The 17,836-nt window shown below is 36.4% G+C and overlaps 1 protein-coding gene across 11 annotated transcripts in view; it reads right to left on the bottom strand.

Moving 5' to 3' along the window:
* Positions 1–17,836, bottom strand: part of KALRN (kalirin RhoGEF kinase) — a 934,437-nt gene that overhangs the window by 491,548 nt on the left and 425,053 nt on the right. For all 11 annotated transcript variants that reach the window (XM_074301431.1, XM_074301444.1, XM_074301430.1 and 8 more), the window contains exon 9: positions 8,652–8,882. In XM_074301431.1, coding sequence (XP_074157532.1) covers positions 8,652–8,882 — 231 coding nt within the window. The remainder of the gene's footprint in view (positions 1–8,651; positions 8,883–17,836) is intronic.

Raw genomic sequence — 17,836 nt, 5'->3', positions numbered from 1 at the left:
GGATCTGTGTTTGTATCCCTACCTTGCCACTTTCTAGCTGTATGATCTTGAGCAAATCAGCTAACTTCTCTGGGCCTCAATTTGTTCATCTTCAAAATAGTGGTGTAGAACTAAATGATCACTAAGGTCCTTTCTAGCTTTCAATCTATGATCCTAAATTCCTGAGTCTAACTCTAAGTCATCTTGTTCTGAGGAAGTCCTTAAGTGTGGCAGAATTTAATTTATAATGAAGTGAGAGATATTTTTAAATTAATATTATTTTTAAAAATAATGATCAGAAGTTCCTTTTTAAGATAACAATAATTTTGAGATATTATATAAAGGGAATGTTTGTCTTCTAACTCCTTAAGTATATATGACGTGTAAGGGAGTTTACCGTCCAATAACAATTTCTGCCTCATTTCACATCACACTAAGATTCAGTGCTGACAGAGGATGGCTCATAAACTAGCTAATACATCTGAAATCCCTACTGCACCACAACTGGAGCACACGCATGCTTCACTTCAAACGCCCAATTACCAGCAGCTCATTTCCTACCCCTCTCTGGAACAAGTCTGATCAAAATGAATATCTTCGCTAAGATGGGAGAAGGACATATTTATTTCTGAGAGGAATCGGCTGAAACTCAATTGCAGCTTACTAGGCAAGTCTCCTATACTAACAGAGAGGTTTTTCCTCCCAAATTCTGTGGATGCTTTCTGTGTCTCTCTGTCTCAAAGGACACCAGATGTCTACCTTTTGCCCAAGCCAGACAACATTTATCCTCCCCTGGGCATGAGCCAAGATTTTGTTCAAGATAAGTCTTTAGATAGGTGGAGGAATAAGTTTTTTTTTTCCTTTGCTATAGCATCTCTGACACTCTTGGAGGATTATAGAGGGGGAAAGCCACTGGATCGAGTCAGAAGACCAGGATTCTAGCCAGTTCTATTATTTCCTAGCTTCTTTTAATCTTGGACGATTCACTTAATTGTATGACTAGTTGATTTCCAAAATCTCTTTCAGATGTAAATCTGTGATTTTTTCCTATGATTTCTCTCCCTTTCTGAAACTGATTGCCCCTCCCAGTTGAATTCTCAAATCTTGATGACACTGTCATTCTGCCCATCACCCAGGAAACCCTCTCTCTCCATGCCTTCTCCCCATATCCAATATTATCCACTATTCTGTCTTTCCATTTGTCTCTTGAATTGAATCCTTCTTTTTCATTCCTAATAGCAACACCCTGATTGAAGACCTTATCACGTCACTCGAAGCTGTCTTATTATAGAAGCCTCTGAAGTATTCTCACCACTGCAAACTACTTTGCATGCAACTGCCAGATTCATCTTCCTAAGGCAATATTCTTAAGTCACTCCTTTACATAAAAACCTTCCATACTATCCACTGCCCACATTATTAAGTCCAAACATCTTAGCATGTTATTTAATATTCCTGTATAGATGTGGTAGATTCAATAGGCTGTTAGATACAGGTCCCACCCAAAAAAGAAGTGGTTCTCACTTGTCCTCATGCATCGTGTCATGAATAACTGAGAATTATATTTTACTTTGCATATGGTTCATCCCCTTTTTATTAGGCTATAAATTTTCTGTGAATAGGGACTCCACTGTTTTACGTCTTAGAACTTTAGAGTTTATTGACAGATTGACTTTTTTTCCCAGTGACTCACATTGCACCTTGAATATAGAAAATATTTAATAAATGTTTGCTGTTGAACTTATTGAATTTTTGCTAAGATATATTAATTTTGATTGATGAGGACACTTTGGAGAGACTCTAGAAAATTTATTACTGTTTGAAGGAAGAAAGGAAACAAGCATTTAATAAGTGCCTACTATGGGTCAGACCCTGGGACCACTTTATAAGTATTACCACATTTGATCCTGACAACATCCCTGGGAAATAGGTACTATAATTATCCCCATTTTACAGTTGAGGAAACTGAGGTACATTTTTCCAAGTCTACACAGTTAGTAATTGTCTGAGGGAGAGGTGCCAGACATGATTGAAAAAATAATATCAACAATCTAATTCTAGGTGTTAGTTTCCTCTGCCCCATCCTGTTTCTCACTTTATATTCCTAGCACAGTATCCTCCATAGAGCAGACACTCAATAAATATATTTTTGTTGTTAACAACAATGAAGAGTTTTAAACCTGAATGATCAAGCTTTCAGAGATGCATTATATCTTTATTCTTGCCATCATTCCTCCAGAAGAGTTCTATTATCTTAACCACTTTATTATACAAAGTAAAGAATTCTATTTTAGAATGCAAAAATGAATGCCATTAACATATTATAGTTACTGTTCCCTCTATCTATTAAAAGGAAGTTTACCTTGAAATAGTTTTTTAAAATCGATCTTGAACCATTTTCAAGCACTTATTGGTAAGCAAAATTTGACATGATAAATGAAAGATTTAATTTCTTAACTACCATCATTAGGAATAGCTTCACAAAAACTGAATGAATGAAGTGATGATGAGGTTGTAATATCAAGAACAGGGCCTCCTTATCCACAAATCTGTTGTAGAATAGAAAATCATTAGCACTAAATAAAATGCCTCCTGTCACCGCCATCATTCAAGTAGTTCCTGCCATTTGGGGTGGGAATACTTTGTGGTAGGAAGAAAACAAGGAGACCTTTACCAAAATCATATATGTATAGGATCTCTCCCACCCAAAGGCATCCATCATGCTGGCTTTGAAAGGTCCTCCCCAGGACTTTCCAAGCCTCCTCACCCTTGACACCCAAGTATGAAATATTGTTGCTGCCAAATCAATCTTTCACCCTAGTTTAATTGGCTTACTGATTTTTCACTCTCTTGATGTCTTTGGCTCTGATGTTTTACCCTTGCAAATGTTATACCTTCCTTCCCAACCCCCTCATCCCACAGACTGTTTTTTTTTTCCTCTTCTTATTTATATTTTATCTTCATAGGTATACCCTAAATAATCTTTTTCCAGACTGTTTAATTTCTATACTATTTAATTAGTTTTTAATAAGTGTGTGACTTTTACATCTTATTTTGATTTGTCCCTGCAGTGCCCACTTTAGGGCATCAACAGTTATTGAACAAATGAATATCTTAATTCATTAGCATTGAAAGCAAGACACTACTCATTGTTTCTCCAAAGCTCCTAGCACAGAGCCTTGCACATAGTAGTGGCTTTTGATAAACACCTGGTGATTGATGAGCAAATAGTTGAGCAATAAGAATAAGAGAATCAATCAATAAATCAATAATTTATTAAGTGACTCCTGTCTTTTTTCCTTATTCCAACTCCAACATTTTATGCACTGGTGGGTTATTATAGAACAAAATATAGAGACATTATTGCTCAGCCCTCTGCATGCCAGCCATTTTGCTGCTTGAATTAGAAACTATGTCCTGGGACTCTTAACCCTTTCAGCTCCTGACTTTCCACCCTAAAGCCCCTGTTTTTCTTACTGTCATTTGCCTACTGTTGGCCATTTTTTCAGTCCAGCCCAAGTTAAGCTTTGCTTTATTCCCTGGCCATCCACTTACCAGCTACCTTTCCACTAGACCTTGTGATGTTTGTAAGTCAGCTGCTGATTACACAGCGTTTGGTACCTAGTTAGTGCTTTTTCTTTCATTCACTCAAAGAGAGAGAAGGGGAAAGGAAAGATTCAAAGGAATTTGGGTTGTCCCCAGTATAGAGAATTGACTGGAACAATAACTCCTTCTTGTTTGTCCCCCACATGGTTCACTTTTCATTGTGTCTAAATCACAGCCGCCTTTGCTCAATGATGATAAATTCATCTGGAGTACTCCAGATGGCGAGAGTAGAGAAATGATTCATCAGCTTCTCCCTGTTTCCCAGAAGGTTCTATCGAGGGGCTAAGGGGAGACTTCTCTCATGAAACTTAAGATTCCTCTCCAATCCTTCACCAGTCAGGAGAGATAGCAGCAAAAGAGCTCTATGGAAACCAGCCATTCAGAAAACACATCTGTTAATGGGACATAAATTTTATATTATAATCCCCAAGCAAAGGTGACATATCCAGGAGGACAGACTTTTTTTTCCCTCCTGCTTTCTTTATAATAATTTTTTCTGAAAAGCACACATACATAGCAATTTCCAACTTCCCACCAAGTCCAAAACCTCACTGCTATTTGATAGCATCTTAGAGTCAGTGTAGAAAATCCAGACTTTGGCACTTATTTGCTAGATGAACCTATGTACTCCCCTCAGTTTTTCTAAGCCTTAGTTTTTCCATCTGTAAAATGGGAATATTATTAACATCCATCTCACAGAATAGTTGTGAGGATCAAATAAGTATATAAAGTCCCTTGCAAACCTTGAAATTTATGTGTAAGCTAGTATTAATATTATTTTTAAAATTCATTTCGAATTTGTAAGGTTATATTGGTATATGTTTAATAACAAGCAACCCCCTCCCCCTCAAAAAAAAGGATGCATAACACATTTTGCAGCTTAATTTATATCATTAACATTATTGTTATTTTATTAAGTCTAGACAATCAATAAAATAATAAATCAAGCCCTGATCTCTGGCATAATTAATTTCTAAAATGTGAATGCACAAACAGAAAATTTAACAATCAGCTCTTGTGAACCAATACAAACTGGCTTGACATATCATTAATGCAGCCAGTAATTCATTATCTACAGCAATATCAGAATGTCATGGTCCAAATAGAATATAATGACAGCTAATCTAAAAGTCACATCTAGCTTTGGAATATATCCTAAGCAAGGATCTAGGTTTAAGTTCGAGATCTCCAAGCCAAGACTTGTCAGAGGATTCTGCCATCAAATCCACTGCTCCCAAATACCCTTGTAAAAGTTCTAGAGGTGTCTCCTTTCATGGGCTCCTAGCTTCTCTTATGACCATGTAAATTTACCTGACTCACTTTATAATGACTGTCCAACCCTCTATCTCTACATCCTTCAAAGTGTTCTCTACCAATCTTTCAATGCTGCTATGAGGATAAAGAGTTCTTAACCGTATTTGTGTCATAGTCCTTTTTGACAGACTGGTGAAGCTTTGGGGCTCTTTTGATAAATCATGTATTTAAATGCATGAAACCAAATACACAATATAACAAAGGAAATGAATTATATTTAAGTTGATAATCAAAAAGACACATTTTTAAAAAGTTAATGGATCCTAGATTGAAAATGCCTTCAAAAGAAGAATAAAATGAGGCATTAGATTATAGGGGGAGCAATGACTTTGGAGTCAGGAACAGATACATTGTAATTGGTCTCAGACACTTACTGCCTGATCCTGGAAATGTGACAATCTTTCTGATCCTCATTTTCCTCATCTGTTAAATGAAGTTGGATCTCATTATCTCTTAGGACCCTTAGAATTCTAAAAGCATAATCTCTAAGGCCTGTTTGAGCACTACATGTTATTACACCAAGCAACCATATTCTCAAAAATCAAGAAAGACAATGGAAATTTTTATTTCCAGGCAGGACTTCAGTTCCAAATGTATGGAGCAAAACATCAGAGTCCCAGAGCTGCCCAAGGTAGAAAAAACTAAAAACCAACCCAAACCTCTCATTCCTGTTTTATAGGGACCCCCTACTGTCCCACCTCTACATAAAATTAGACTTTTCCCTTGAATTCCTTTCTATAGGTCAAAGAACTAAGCTTCACTAGGAAACATGGAAATGAGGAGTATTTGAATAGTTCCTTGCTTCAATGTAGGGACACTATTATAATTGGAGCTAGAAAGGTGTTAGGAGACCATCTCAGTCAATGCCCTCATTATACATATAAAGAAACTGAGACTGAGAAAAGGGAAGGCTTTCCTACAAGGTAATTCAGAAGCTATACTACAGTGGTGGTACCTGGGAGTGTGGGATTTTGAAGAATCAGGGAAGAATGAGGTGCAAATCTACTATATTTTATAAATAAAGTAGACTCTATAGCTGATGTGAATGTGATCTTAGATGAAGAATTTAAAGACGCTCAGAGATCTGCCTAGTCAATTCCCTTTATTGGACATATAAACTGAGCCTGAAGGAGTCTATGTGATCAAAGTTGCTTTACTACATTTTATACATAGTAATAGAGCCCAGATGAATTGTGACTCCAAATTCGGAATGTTCCCCACTCGGCCATGGTGCCGTATAATTGTGCCTTTTACATTTGAGCACTTGTAAGTCATTAAGCATGCACCCCATGGTCATACCAAATTTATTCTGCTGGGTCAATTTTATAGCTACAAAGAGCTTTAGAAGACTAGGTAATCCAACTGTCTCATTTTAAGGATGAAAACACAAAGACTCAGAAAGTTTCACTAACTCTTATTTTTCCAAGGCCATGGGTAGTAATAGAAGCACAATCTGAACTCAAGTCCTATAGTTCCAGTCAGTCAGTCAGTCTGTCACGACTGTCAAGAGGATGATTTAAGGGAAAGAACACAGTGGAAAATCAGAATTAGAAATTCAGCTCTGATAGTTCCTAGCCAGGAATTTTCTAATTATTCTTCCCTACATCTGGAAGACCTGTGCACATGGTGAGTGGCTAAGCCCCTGGAGGACAGGCAGGCAGCTTTCCTTTGGCTTGTCAATTGTGGCAAAGGGAGGGCTGTGACATTTTAGGGAGCCTTGGTTTACTCATCTGTAAAATGAGAGAGCTCTAACAATCCTATGCTTCTCTAAGTTCCAGAGGGGACTTCAGATACCAATCCACTTTAAGATGTCACTATCTACTTCATCACTTCATCTTTCTTCCAGATAGAAGGAAGAAAACACTCATAATAGATATTAGAGTTGTGTCCATCACTCAGAAAATAAATCATTCCACTAGACCTTGATTTCATTCATAAGTTTATAAAAGACCACCTCTCTTTTTCTCCTTGCATGATTAATAAATTGGGTTGACTATTATATCTGAGAGAAAGAAAGGAGGGAGATGAACATAGCGGGTATCAATAGACATATTCGATTTATGGTGAAACTTCTTCCACTTCATTGAAAAGTGAAAGGGAAGGAGTAAGCTAAGGGGAAGGGAATACAGTAATTTCGAGGAAAAGGGGTAAAATAAGGGGAGGATCTTTAAGGTGGGGGAGGGATCCTAAAAAGGGAGGGCTGTGAAAAGCAAGTGGTGTTCACCAGTTTAATACTGGATAGGAGGGTAAAAGGGAAGGAAAGGGGAAAAGCATAAGCAGGGGTTAATAGGATGGCAAGCAATATAGAATTAGTCCTTCTAACCATAAATGTGAATGGGGCAAACTGCCTCATAAAGAGGAAGCAGTTAGCAGACTGGATTAAAAGTCAGAATCCTACTATATGTTGTTTACAGGAAACACACCTGAAACAGGGTGATACATTCAAACTAAAAGTAAAAGGGTGGAGCAGAATCTATTATGCCTCAGGCAAAACCAAAAAAGCAGGAGTAGCCATCCTCATCTCAGATCAAGCAAAAACAAAAATTGATCTAATTAAAAGAGATAAGGAAGGGCATTATATCCTGCTAAAGGGCAGCATCAATAATGAAGCAGTATCAATATTAAATATATATGCACCAAGTGGTGCAGCATCTAAATTCTTAAAAGAGAAATTAAGAGAGCTGCAAGAGGAAATAGATAGCAAAACTATAATAGCGGGAGATCTCAACCTTGCACTCTCAGAATTAGATAAATCAAACCACAAAATAAATAAGAAAGAAGTCAAAGAGGTAAATAGAATACTAGAAAAGTTTGATATGATAGATCTTTGGCGAAAGCTAAATGGAGACAGAAAGGAATATACTTTCTTCTCAGCAGTTCATGGAACCTATACAAAAATTGATCATATACTAGGGCATAAAAACCTCAAAATCAAATGCAGTAAGGCAGAAATAGTAAATGCATCCTTTTCAGACCATAATGCAATCAAAATAACATTTAATAAAAAGCCAGGGGAAAATAGACCAAAAAATAATTGGAAACTAAATAATCTTATACTAAAGAATGATTGGGTAAAACAGCAAATCATAGACATAATTAATAACTTCACCCAAGAAAATGACAATAATGAGACATCATACCAAAATGTGTGGGATACAGCCAAAGCAGTAATAAGGGGAAGTTTTATATCTCTATAGGCCTACTTGCATAAAATAGAGAAAGAGAGGACCAACGAATTGGGCTTACAACTAAAATTGCTAGAAAAGGAACAAATTTAAAACCCCCAGACAAACACAAAACTTGAAATTCAAAAAATAAAAGGTGAGATTAATAAAATTAAAAGTAAAAAAACTATTGAATTAATTAATAAAACTAAGAGTTGGTTTTATGAAAAAACCAACAAAATAGACAAACCCTTAGTAAACCTGATTAAAAAAAGGAAAGAGAAAAAGCAAATTGATAGTCTTGAAAATGAAAAGGGTGAACTCACCACTAATGAAGAGGAAATTAGAACAATAGTTAGGAGCTACTTTGTTCAACTTTATGCCGATAAATTCGATAACTTAAATGAAATGGAAGAATACCTTCAAAAATATAGCTTGCCCAGATTAACAGCGGAAGAAGTAAGTAGTCTAAATAGTCCCATCTCAGAAAAAGAAATAGACCAATAAATTGGGTTGAGTTTTTAAAAATTGAATGAAGAGATTTGCAGAAGAGAAAAGGGGAGGGAGAGACAAGAAGAAGATGATTACCTGCTGTACATCTTGCTGGAAGACACAGAGCTGTAGCCGCTGGTGGAGGCGGACCTTCCGGTGCTGCCAGATGCTCTCGAGCCTCCGCTGGTGGTGCAGGACTTCATGGACCACATCCAGGACCTGGTGCACAGCTTTGGAGTAATTGGCAGTGGCCGTGAGAGACTCTGAGTTTCCAGGACTTAGGGGCCTCTGCAATACATCCAGCAAGGCTTTGCCATCCTGGCTGACCTGCAAACAGAAAGCGAGATGTGTTCTAAACTCAGGCTGGAAAAGCGAGCCCAGGGAAAACCAGTCCAATAAAATGACATTATGGGGATCCCAGTGAAGGCTGCAGATGTAATGGGCAGGAGCAGGGGTGCTGGAGCAGAAGGGGAGCATGAGGAAGAAAGAGGAAAGCATCTGACTTAGAAGATAATTAGTCAAACATCTCCAGCCTCCAATCTACCCTCTAAATGACTATCACTTGCTACTCAATAAATTGCCATGGCTCCTAATTGTTATTAGGATAAATATAAATAATTCCTTTGTTTTAATTTTTAAAGTTCTTTACAACTTGCCCTCAAACTATCTTTCTAATCTTACGCACATTATTGTCCTTCCCATATTTTATGGCCAAACCAATTTCTTTGTTGCTCTCATTTCCCATCTCTGAGCCTTTGTACTAAATATACCTCTATCTGTAATGTACTCCCTTCTCTTCTCTGCCTCTCAAAATCCTTTATTTCTTTCCAAATGCTGTTTAGGAGACTGGATAAAGGAAGCTTTTTTGATCTATCCTTCCAGCTGCCAGTGCCATCCCAAATTAAAATCCTATTTATTATATAATCTATGTAGTTATTCATATGCATGCTGTCTCCCTTCATAGGATGCATTTTTTTTTCCCATTTTGGTATATCTAGCAATTAGTATAGCACCTGACACATAGCTGGTGCTTAATAAATGTTTGTGGATTGATTAATCTCCTCACAGAGGATAGGTCTCAGCAAGTAATAAACTGGTTGACTCAGACAAAGTAGGGCAGACTGTTATACTGAAAGGAGCCATCCCTTTCTCTTCACCCAAAAACCAGGCTTATCTCTTTTTATCTCTTTTAGAAGAAGGCAACAGAGCTAAAAGCAGACCAGTGCACTGCCAGGAGGACAACACTCAAGGCAGCCTTGGGGCACAAGAGTATGAGTGCTACTTTCATTTATGTCACCCAAGAAAGGAGCTCTTGGGTCTCAAATTTCTGACTCTAGGCTTGGAGGGGTAGTGATATAATCTCTTAGTCTAAGTAATAGCAGGTGTGCAGAAAGGAGCCTCCTAGTCACTGTGCTTGCTCCTAAAACTCAGCTTCCAGGAAAGGTGTTGAAAGGTCTTGAAATAGCCTTCTAAACTCAGTGTGTGTGTGTGTGTGTGTGTGTGTGTGTGTGTGTGTGTGTGTGTGTGTGTGTGTGTGTGTGTGTGTGTGTATGTGTGTGTATGATGTTGAGAACATGGGAAAGGGGGGTCTCTAAGCAATGGAATCCTGGAATTCTGACTTTTGGAAAAAGAAGAGTTTCCTGGGCTAGCTGGTTAGCCTTTGGAAAAAGAAAAGGATTGAACATGTTGCCCCCCAAAGCTCAAGAAACAGAAAAGGAGTTAAATTTACAATATGGAGGAGGGGAAAGGGGGAGCAAAAAGACCTGGAATGGTTTTTATCTATTTATTTTGTATTTGACTATTTTATTTTTTCCTACTTACATGTAAAAATAGTTTTCAATATCAATTTTTTCTAAGATTTTGAATTTAATTTTTTCTCCCTCCCTCTCTTACCTCCTCTTCTCCAAGACAGTAAGCAATTTAATCTAGATTATATAGGTACAATCATCTTAACTATATTTCCATATTAGTCACGTTTTGAAAGAAAAATCAGAACAAAATGGGAAAATCATGAGAAAGAAAAAAAAACAAAAAACAGGGAAAATAGTATGCTTCAATCTGCATTCAGACTCCATAATTCTTTCTCTGGATGTAGATGCCATTTTCAATCACAAGTCTTTTGAAATCATCTTAGATCTTTATCCAGTATTATTGTGAATTATTTAGACAGTTTAGGGCTGACAAGAAGAGGGTTCCCTCTTTAACATCCCAAAATGATGAGGGTAATATTTTCCCTATAGAAATCCCTAATTTTCTGTCTTTTTTGTGGCAAATCCAAGAGTTTAGTTTAATATCATAAGAAAGGAGACTCATTAGAATATCAGGGAATTGCCCTGCTAACATCCCAAGTTGATTTCTCTTCCTGTCACTTTGGGGCTGTCACTAAGATTGAATCTAAACCATATAAGCTCAAAACTCATAGTACTGGACAATGAGTTACACAGAGATGAGGAAGATCAGAAAGGCTGTGATTGTGTTTCCAAATGAGACCCAATCATTAACTCCACAAGTCCTCAATAGACTTCTGAACAAACAAATGACAGACCAGCCACCAAGGCCAATTCCAACACCCAAACCAGGAATGTGACAGTAGAGAAAGGAGGGATGGGAGCAGAAAACAAGGTTCACAGAATATGTGCATACTGAAAAATTTTAACTGTCAACATCATTCATCACTGAATAGGGTGAGATATGCCTGTATCCATACAAAATACTACATGTACTTTGAATATCACAACAACCCCTGACTAGCTTTCTGGAATTCAGATTTTCCTTTCCCCTGCCTTTACACATTCCTCTATCTTACGTATATCTATGCTCAAGTCATTTACCCTTCAGTGTCTCCCCATTGCCAAGTCAAGTCCAAACACTTTATTCTTGCACTAAAAACCTTTCATCTGGTGCTTCCTCCTCTTTTTCCTATCTTAACTTAAAAAAATTAGTCTCCAAGTATTATGTATTTCAACTTAAATGAGCTACTATGAGTTCCTTGCATCGAGCCTGTGTTTTCCTACTTCCATTTTTAATTCACATTATTCCTTATACCTATGTTAATTTCTTCCTTGCATCTTCACACTTTTTTTGAAGTTTCATCCATCATTCAAGACTTTTTGCTCAAATGTTAACTCCCCCATAAAGCCTTTGCTGATAGCACTAGTTTCTATCCTTTAAGGTCATACAACACTTTTTATATTGTACATTTATTTTGTTCTATCTTACACTAGAGATATTGACTATGTATTTCATATTTATTATAGTTTTTCATATTTATGTGTATATACATTGTATCTCTTCCGCAAGACTGAAAACTTGAAGTGCACAGAAACTGGACCTCTGTATCTCCCTTAGTATCTAGCATAATACTTTCTATGCACTTAGTAAATGATTATTGAACAGATATTCTGGAAATATATTTTCCTTTTCAATTACTAATTCAATTATTAAGAAATACATTTTTTCTTCTCTAAAAATCCTTTGTAGAGTCCCTTTTCCTCTTTTGAAGGATAGGTTATGTAAAGAACAAAAATATGGAGGGAGAGCCAATAATAGAGAAAAGGCATGGACTCACCTGAGCTCTCCCAAAAATTCCCCTCCAAATATCTTTAAAATCATGTCTCAAAAACAAATTTTAGAGCTACAAAACTACAAAAGGACGAGTGAAACAATTTTTCCAGTCCAAGTTAATTTAGAAGGTTGGCAGGAAAAGTCTCTTGCACCAGAGTGAGAGTATGTATAATCCAGTACAGATTGAGCCAGTGCAAATCAGAGCCCAACAAATCAGGGGTAGGCATTGGAAGAGACTGAATCAATAGTGACAACAGCTACTTCCAGAATTCTCAGACTATATACATGGCAAGAACGTGAAACTACTGGTCAAGAGATTACAGGATTACTTTTGCTGGCACCAAGGGGCAAAACTCTATTGCTTCAGCAATACTCTGATCTGGGTCCCAGTTATGAGTGGCAATGAAGGGAAAGAAAGAGTACTAGGACAAGAGAGATTGTGGCCACAGGAGAGTAGGGATGCTCTTCACAGTTTCAGGGCAGAAAAGAGTGCTTGTGGATACTCACAGAGTAGACCCCAGGTCATGAGTGTAGTAAGCACCTCTCCTTAGATCATACCACCATAAAACAAGTGAAAGCTTACAGTCTCCCAGAATTAGCTCTAAAAACAGCTGCACAAAAAACTTGAAGCTTGGGAAAACATGGCCTCCACCCCAGAAGCAGAGCCTCACTTTATAGAGTTAAAAGCCAAGAAATAGGCTGGGGAAGTGAACAAACAGCAGAAAAATAATTCTGACTATAGAAAGTCACTATGATGACAAAGAAAATCAAAACACATAAACTCACAAGAAGACAACAAAGTCAAAACTCCAAAACCTCAAAGAAAAATATGAATTGGTCTCAGGCCATGGAAGAGCTCAAATAGGATTTTAAAAATCAAGTAAGAGGAAATATTGGGAAAATAAATGAGAGTGATGCAAGAACCTCATGAAAAAAAGAATCAACAACTCATTAAAGGAGACACAAAGATTTCTGAAGAAAACTTCACCTTAAAAACCAGAATAAGCCAAATGGTAAAAGAAGTACAAAAACCCAACAAGGAGAACATTGTCTTGAAAAGTAGAACTGGTCAAATGGAAAAAAAAAAAGATATACAAAAATTCACTAAAGGAAAGAAATATTTAAAAAGCAGAATTGGACAAATGGAAAAAAGGCATAAAAATGAGGTACAAAGGCTTACTAAATTAAATAATTCCTTAGAAATTAGAACTAAGTAGAAGCTAATGATTTTATGAGATATCAAAAACAATCAAAAGAATGAAAAAAAAGAAAAAAAAAGAAAATGTGAAATATCTCAGAAAAAAATAACTGACCTGGAAAATAGATCTAGGAGAGATATTTTTAAAATTATTGGACTACCTAAAAGCCATGATTAAAAAAAGAACCTGGACATATCTTTCAAGAAATTATCAAAGATGGAAGTGGATATCTTCAACATAAAGAAGATCCAACTTACTTCCAGTTGATCAATGATGGACAGAAATAACTACACCCAGAGAAGGAACACTGGGAAGTGAATGTAAACTGTTAGCACTACTGTCTATCTACCCAGGTTACTTATACCTTCGGAATCTAATACTTAATGTGCAACAAGAAAATTGTATTTACGCACATATATTGTATCTAGGTTATATTGTAACACATGAAAAATTTATGGGATTGCCTGTCATCTAGGGGAGGGAGTAGAGGGAGGGAGGGGATAATTTGGAAAAATGAATACAAGGGATAATATTATAAAAAATTACTCATGCATATATACTGTGAAAAAAAATTCTAAATAAAAAAAATTATCAAAGAAAACTGCCTGATATTCTAGAGACAGAGGGCAAAATAGAAATTGAAAGAATCTGCCAATCATCTCCTAAAGGAGATCTCCAAATGAAAACCCCCAGGAGTATAATAGCTAAATTACAGAGCTTTCAGGTAATGGAGAAAATATTGCAATTAGCGAGAAAAAAAACAATTCAAATATTGTATTAAAAAATCAAAATGACACAAGATTTAGCAATTTCTACATTAAAGGATAGGAGGGTTTGGAATAAGATATTCTAGATGATGAAAGAGTTAAGATTACAACCAAGAATCATCTACCCAGAAAAACTAGGGGGAAAATGATTATTCAATGAAATAGAAGACTTTCAAGCAGTCCTGATAAAGACCAGAGCTGAATAGAAATTTTGACTTTCAAACACAAAACTCAAGAGAAGCATAAAAAGGTAAACAGGAAGAAAAATCATAAGAATTTCAATAAGATTAAGTTGTTTATATTCTTACATGGGAAAATGCTACTTATAACTTCTAAAATCTTTCTCATTACTAGGGAAATTAGAAGGAGTATACATAGGGAGAGGGCACAGATGTGAGTTGAATATAATGATATAATTATCTAAAAAATAAAATTAAGGGGTAAGAAGGAGGAAAGCACTGTTAGAAGGGGAAAGGGTGAAGTAGAAAGAGAAGATTTTATCATATTGTGTGGAATAGAGAGATAAGGTGAAGAACTTACAGGAATGTGTGAATTCTTTTTCTGTATTTTTATTTTCATTATTTCTGTGTTTCCCCTATGACCTGGATAATATGTGCAGGCCCATATTTACTTGAGCCTTGACCAGCTATAAACATATTTACTTAACCTGAGCTGATGACATTTATAAGTATTTGACATTTATTGATATTTAGTCTATTAACTTGACCACTGTCTGCTTAATTATCTGAAGCCTGAAGGCCTGATTTTCTGTTTCCTAGAAATCAAGTGATTTTGGGGAAATAGAAATCTTCCATTCCAATCTCTCTGGAAAGCAATGACCAATTAGATGCCTCCTCCCCCACCCCCTTCTCAATGCTCTCTTACTTGTGACATAATCTCTTTTATAAAAGCTGTGTATCTTTATTATTTCTTTAGCCCTCCTCACCATGAGCTCTTTCTTTCCCTTATCTTATGATGGGATGGCTCATCCTCCAGACATTTAATAAACAACCTTTCTGCTTTCTACTTTGAATGGTCTCCGAATAGTCATTTTGGGTAAGGGTCTTCTACATCCCACACAATATAAAAGAGGTGAAAGATCTTTTACAACAGAGGAGATTAAGGATGTGGTGAGGGAAAAGGAGAGAGCCAACTACATCTTGTTTTCATTATAATTGACTCAGGAAGAAAATAATATACACATTTAATTGGATATAGAAATCTATCTTGTCCTACAGAAAACAAAGGGATAAGAGAACAAGAATGGTGATAGAAGGGAGGGCAAATTGGAGGAAGATAAAAGACAGAATCAAGATACTATTGAGGGTGAAAAGAGAGAAAAAAAGTAGAATAAATGGAGAAAAATGGGATGTTGAGAAATAGATGGTAATCATAACTATGAAAACATTTTTATATCAAGTCTTTCTGACAAAAACCTCATTTGTCAAATTTATAAAGAACTGAGTCAAATTTATACAAATAAAAACCATTCCTCAATTGATAAATGAGCAAAGGATAGGAAGAGGCAATTTTCATACCAAGTAATCAAAGCTATCTATAATCATATGAAAAAATGTTCGAAATCGCTATTGATTAAGGAAATGCAAATTAAAACAACTGTGAGCTACCATCCCACATTTATCAAATTGACAAATATGATAGAAAAAGAAAAAGACAAATGTTGGTATAAATGTGAGAAAACTGAGGCACTAATGTACTATTGGTGAAGTTATATACTGATTTAACTATTCAGTAGAGAAATATGGATTTATACTCAAAAGATTATAAAATCATATCCTTTAAGCAATGCCACTACTAAATTTGTATCTCAAAAAGGTAAAAATCAAACAAACAAATAGAAATAAAATGAATAGGATTATACATACAAAAATATTTATAGCAGTTCTTTAAATGGTAGCTAAGAACTAGACATTAAGGGGATGTCCATCAGTTGGGGAAAGGCTGAACAAGTTTTAATATGTAATATTATTGTGCTGTAGGAAATAACAAGCAGAATGCTCTCAAAAAACTTGTAAAGACTTATATGAAATAATGCAAAGTGAAATGAGCAGAACCAGGAGACCATAGTATATATGTTGTTACTATATACTGTATGATGATCCATTGTAAATAACTTAGCAATATCAATGATCTAAGATAATTCTGAAGGACTTAGATGAAAAATGCTATTCATCTCTCAAGAAAGAACTGGTGGAGTGTGAATGCATATAAAAGAATAATTTTTCTAACTTTCTTTATTTTTCTTGATTTTTTGCCTGTATTTTTCCTTACAACATGGCTGATGTGGAGATGTGTTTTGCATGACTGCACATGTATAACCTGTATCAGCTTGTTTGCCTTCTCAACGAAGGAGGGGAGAAAGAAGGAAAGAAAGAATTTGGAATTCAAGAATTTTAAGAAATAAATGCTAAAATTGTTTTTAACATGTAATTGGGGGGATTAATTTAACAAAAACAGAAGTCTTTTCTTAAGGAAATACAGTATGAATAGAAAATAAATTTTGAACAAAGACTAACTCTTTGTTTAAATCACTGCAATCCCTACCTTCTGAGGGAGTGGATTATTGACTCATTTAAGGATAATTTTTTTTCCCTATCCACTGGAACAGCTGGTAGACTGGCAGCACTTTGATCCATTCTTCTCCACAGAGAAAGGACATTTAATGCAGGGAAGAAACCCACATAATTCTTGATAGAAGTGGTCAAAGAAGGAATTCAAGAGAGATGATTAATATGGAATGTTAACTCTACTAGGAAACTCTGGACTAAAGAAAGAAGGGGATGGGATGCTGCCTTTTCTGGCTCTAGGCTCTTTCCCCTATTCCCTCAGGTCCAGGCAATAAGTTGGCAGAAAGCTCAAGATCCCAGATGCAGCTGCTATCACCTTCAGCTGACTATGGGAAGTAGCCACGCTGATGGACTTCTGAGGGAAAATGGATCAGAAAGTTTAGGGGAAGCTGCTGGACAAAAAGTCAAACCAAACCACCCCACATCCAACCCAACTCCATATGGTTCAATGTCAGGGGAAGCAGGGAGAGGAGAATATTATGAAACAGAATCTCCCTCTGGCCAGTGTTTTGGCAAAAAAGCCATCTTCTGATCAAATCCCAGGGAGCTCACCCCACACAGTTCTGAGCAATTATGCTGCTTGATGACTTGGGATAGGGATAGGGATACTTTAATGATGCAGACATCCAGTTCTAGAGAGCTCTGATACCCTCTGCCTCGATGTCTACATGTGGGGGGGAGGGCAGCTGATTCTTCCCTCTGTCACTCCAAGATTTAGACAGTGCTATGTCCTATAGGAAACAAGTGGAAGATAGCCCAATGAGGGGAAAGAAATGTGGGACTCTGAGTCAGGACACCTGGTTTCTAGTCACTCTGGGATCACTAATCTGTACTAGGCACTTTCCCATCTGGGCACAATTTCCCCATCTATAAAAGAAGACAGTTGGATTAAATAATCTCTAAGGTTTTTTTCTTGGAAAAAGTTCTATGATTTTGATGTGGTTTTCATTCAGAGGATCAGAGATCTAAAGGGACTTCAAAGTCCCACTAATCCAACATCCTCATTTTATACCCAAAGAAATGAGGTCCTAGGAGATCTACCAGGATCACCTTGGGAGAAGAATTTGAATTCGGGTTTTCTGATTTCACATCTACTGTTCTTTGTACTGTAAATCATGCTGCTTAATGTTTATGTGTTTATAAAACACAATCTCATTTGTTCT

This window comes from Sminthopsis crassicaudata, chromosome 3 (genome assembly GCF_048593235.1).
Source record: "Sminthopsis crassicaudata isolate SCR6 chromosome 3, ASM4859323v1, whole genome shotgun sequence".
NCBI classification, from domain to species: Eukaryota; Metazoa; Chordata; class Mammalia; order Dasyuromorphia; family Dasyuridae; genus Sminthopsis; species Sminthopsis crassicaudata.
The sequence above is the reverse complement of the archived record's forward strand: the minus strand, read 5'-3'. Positions and strand labels throughout refer to the sequence as shown.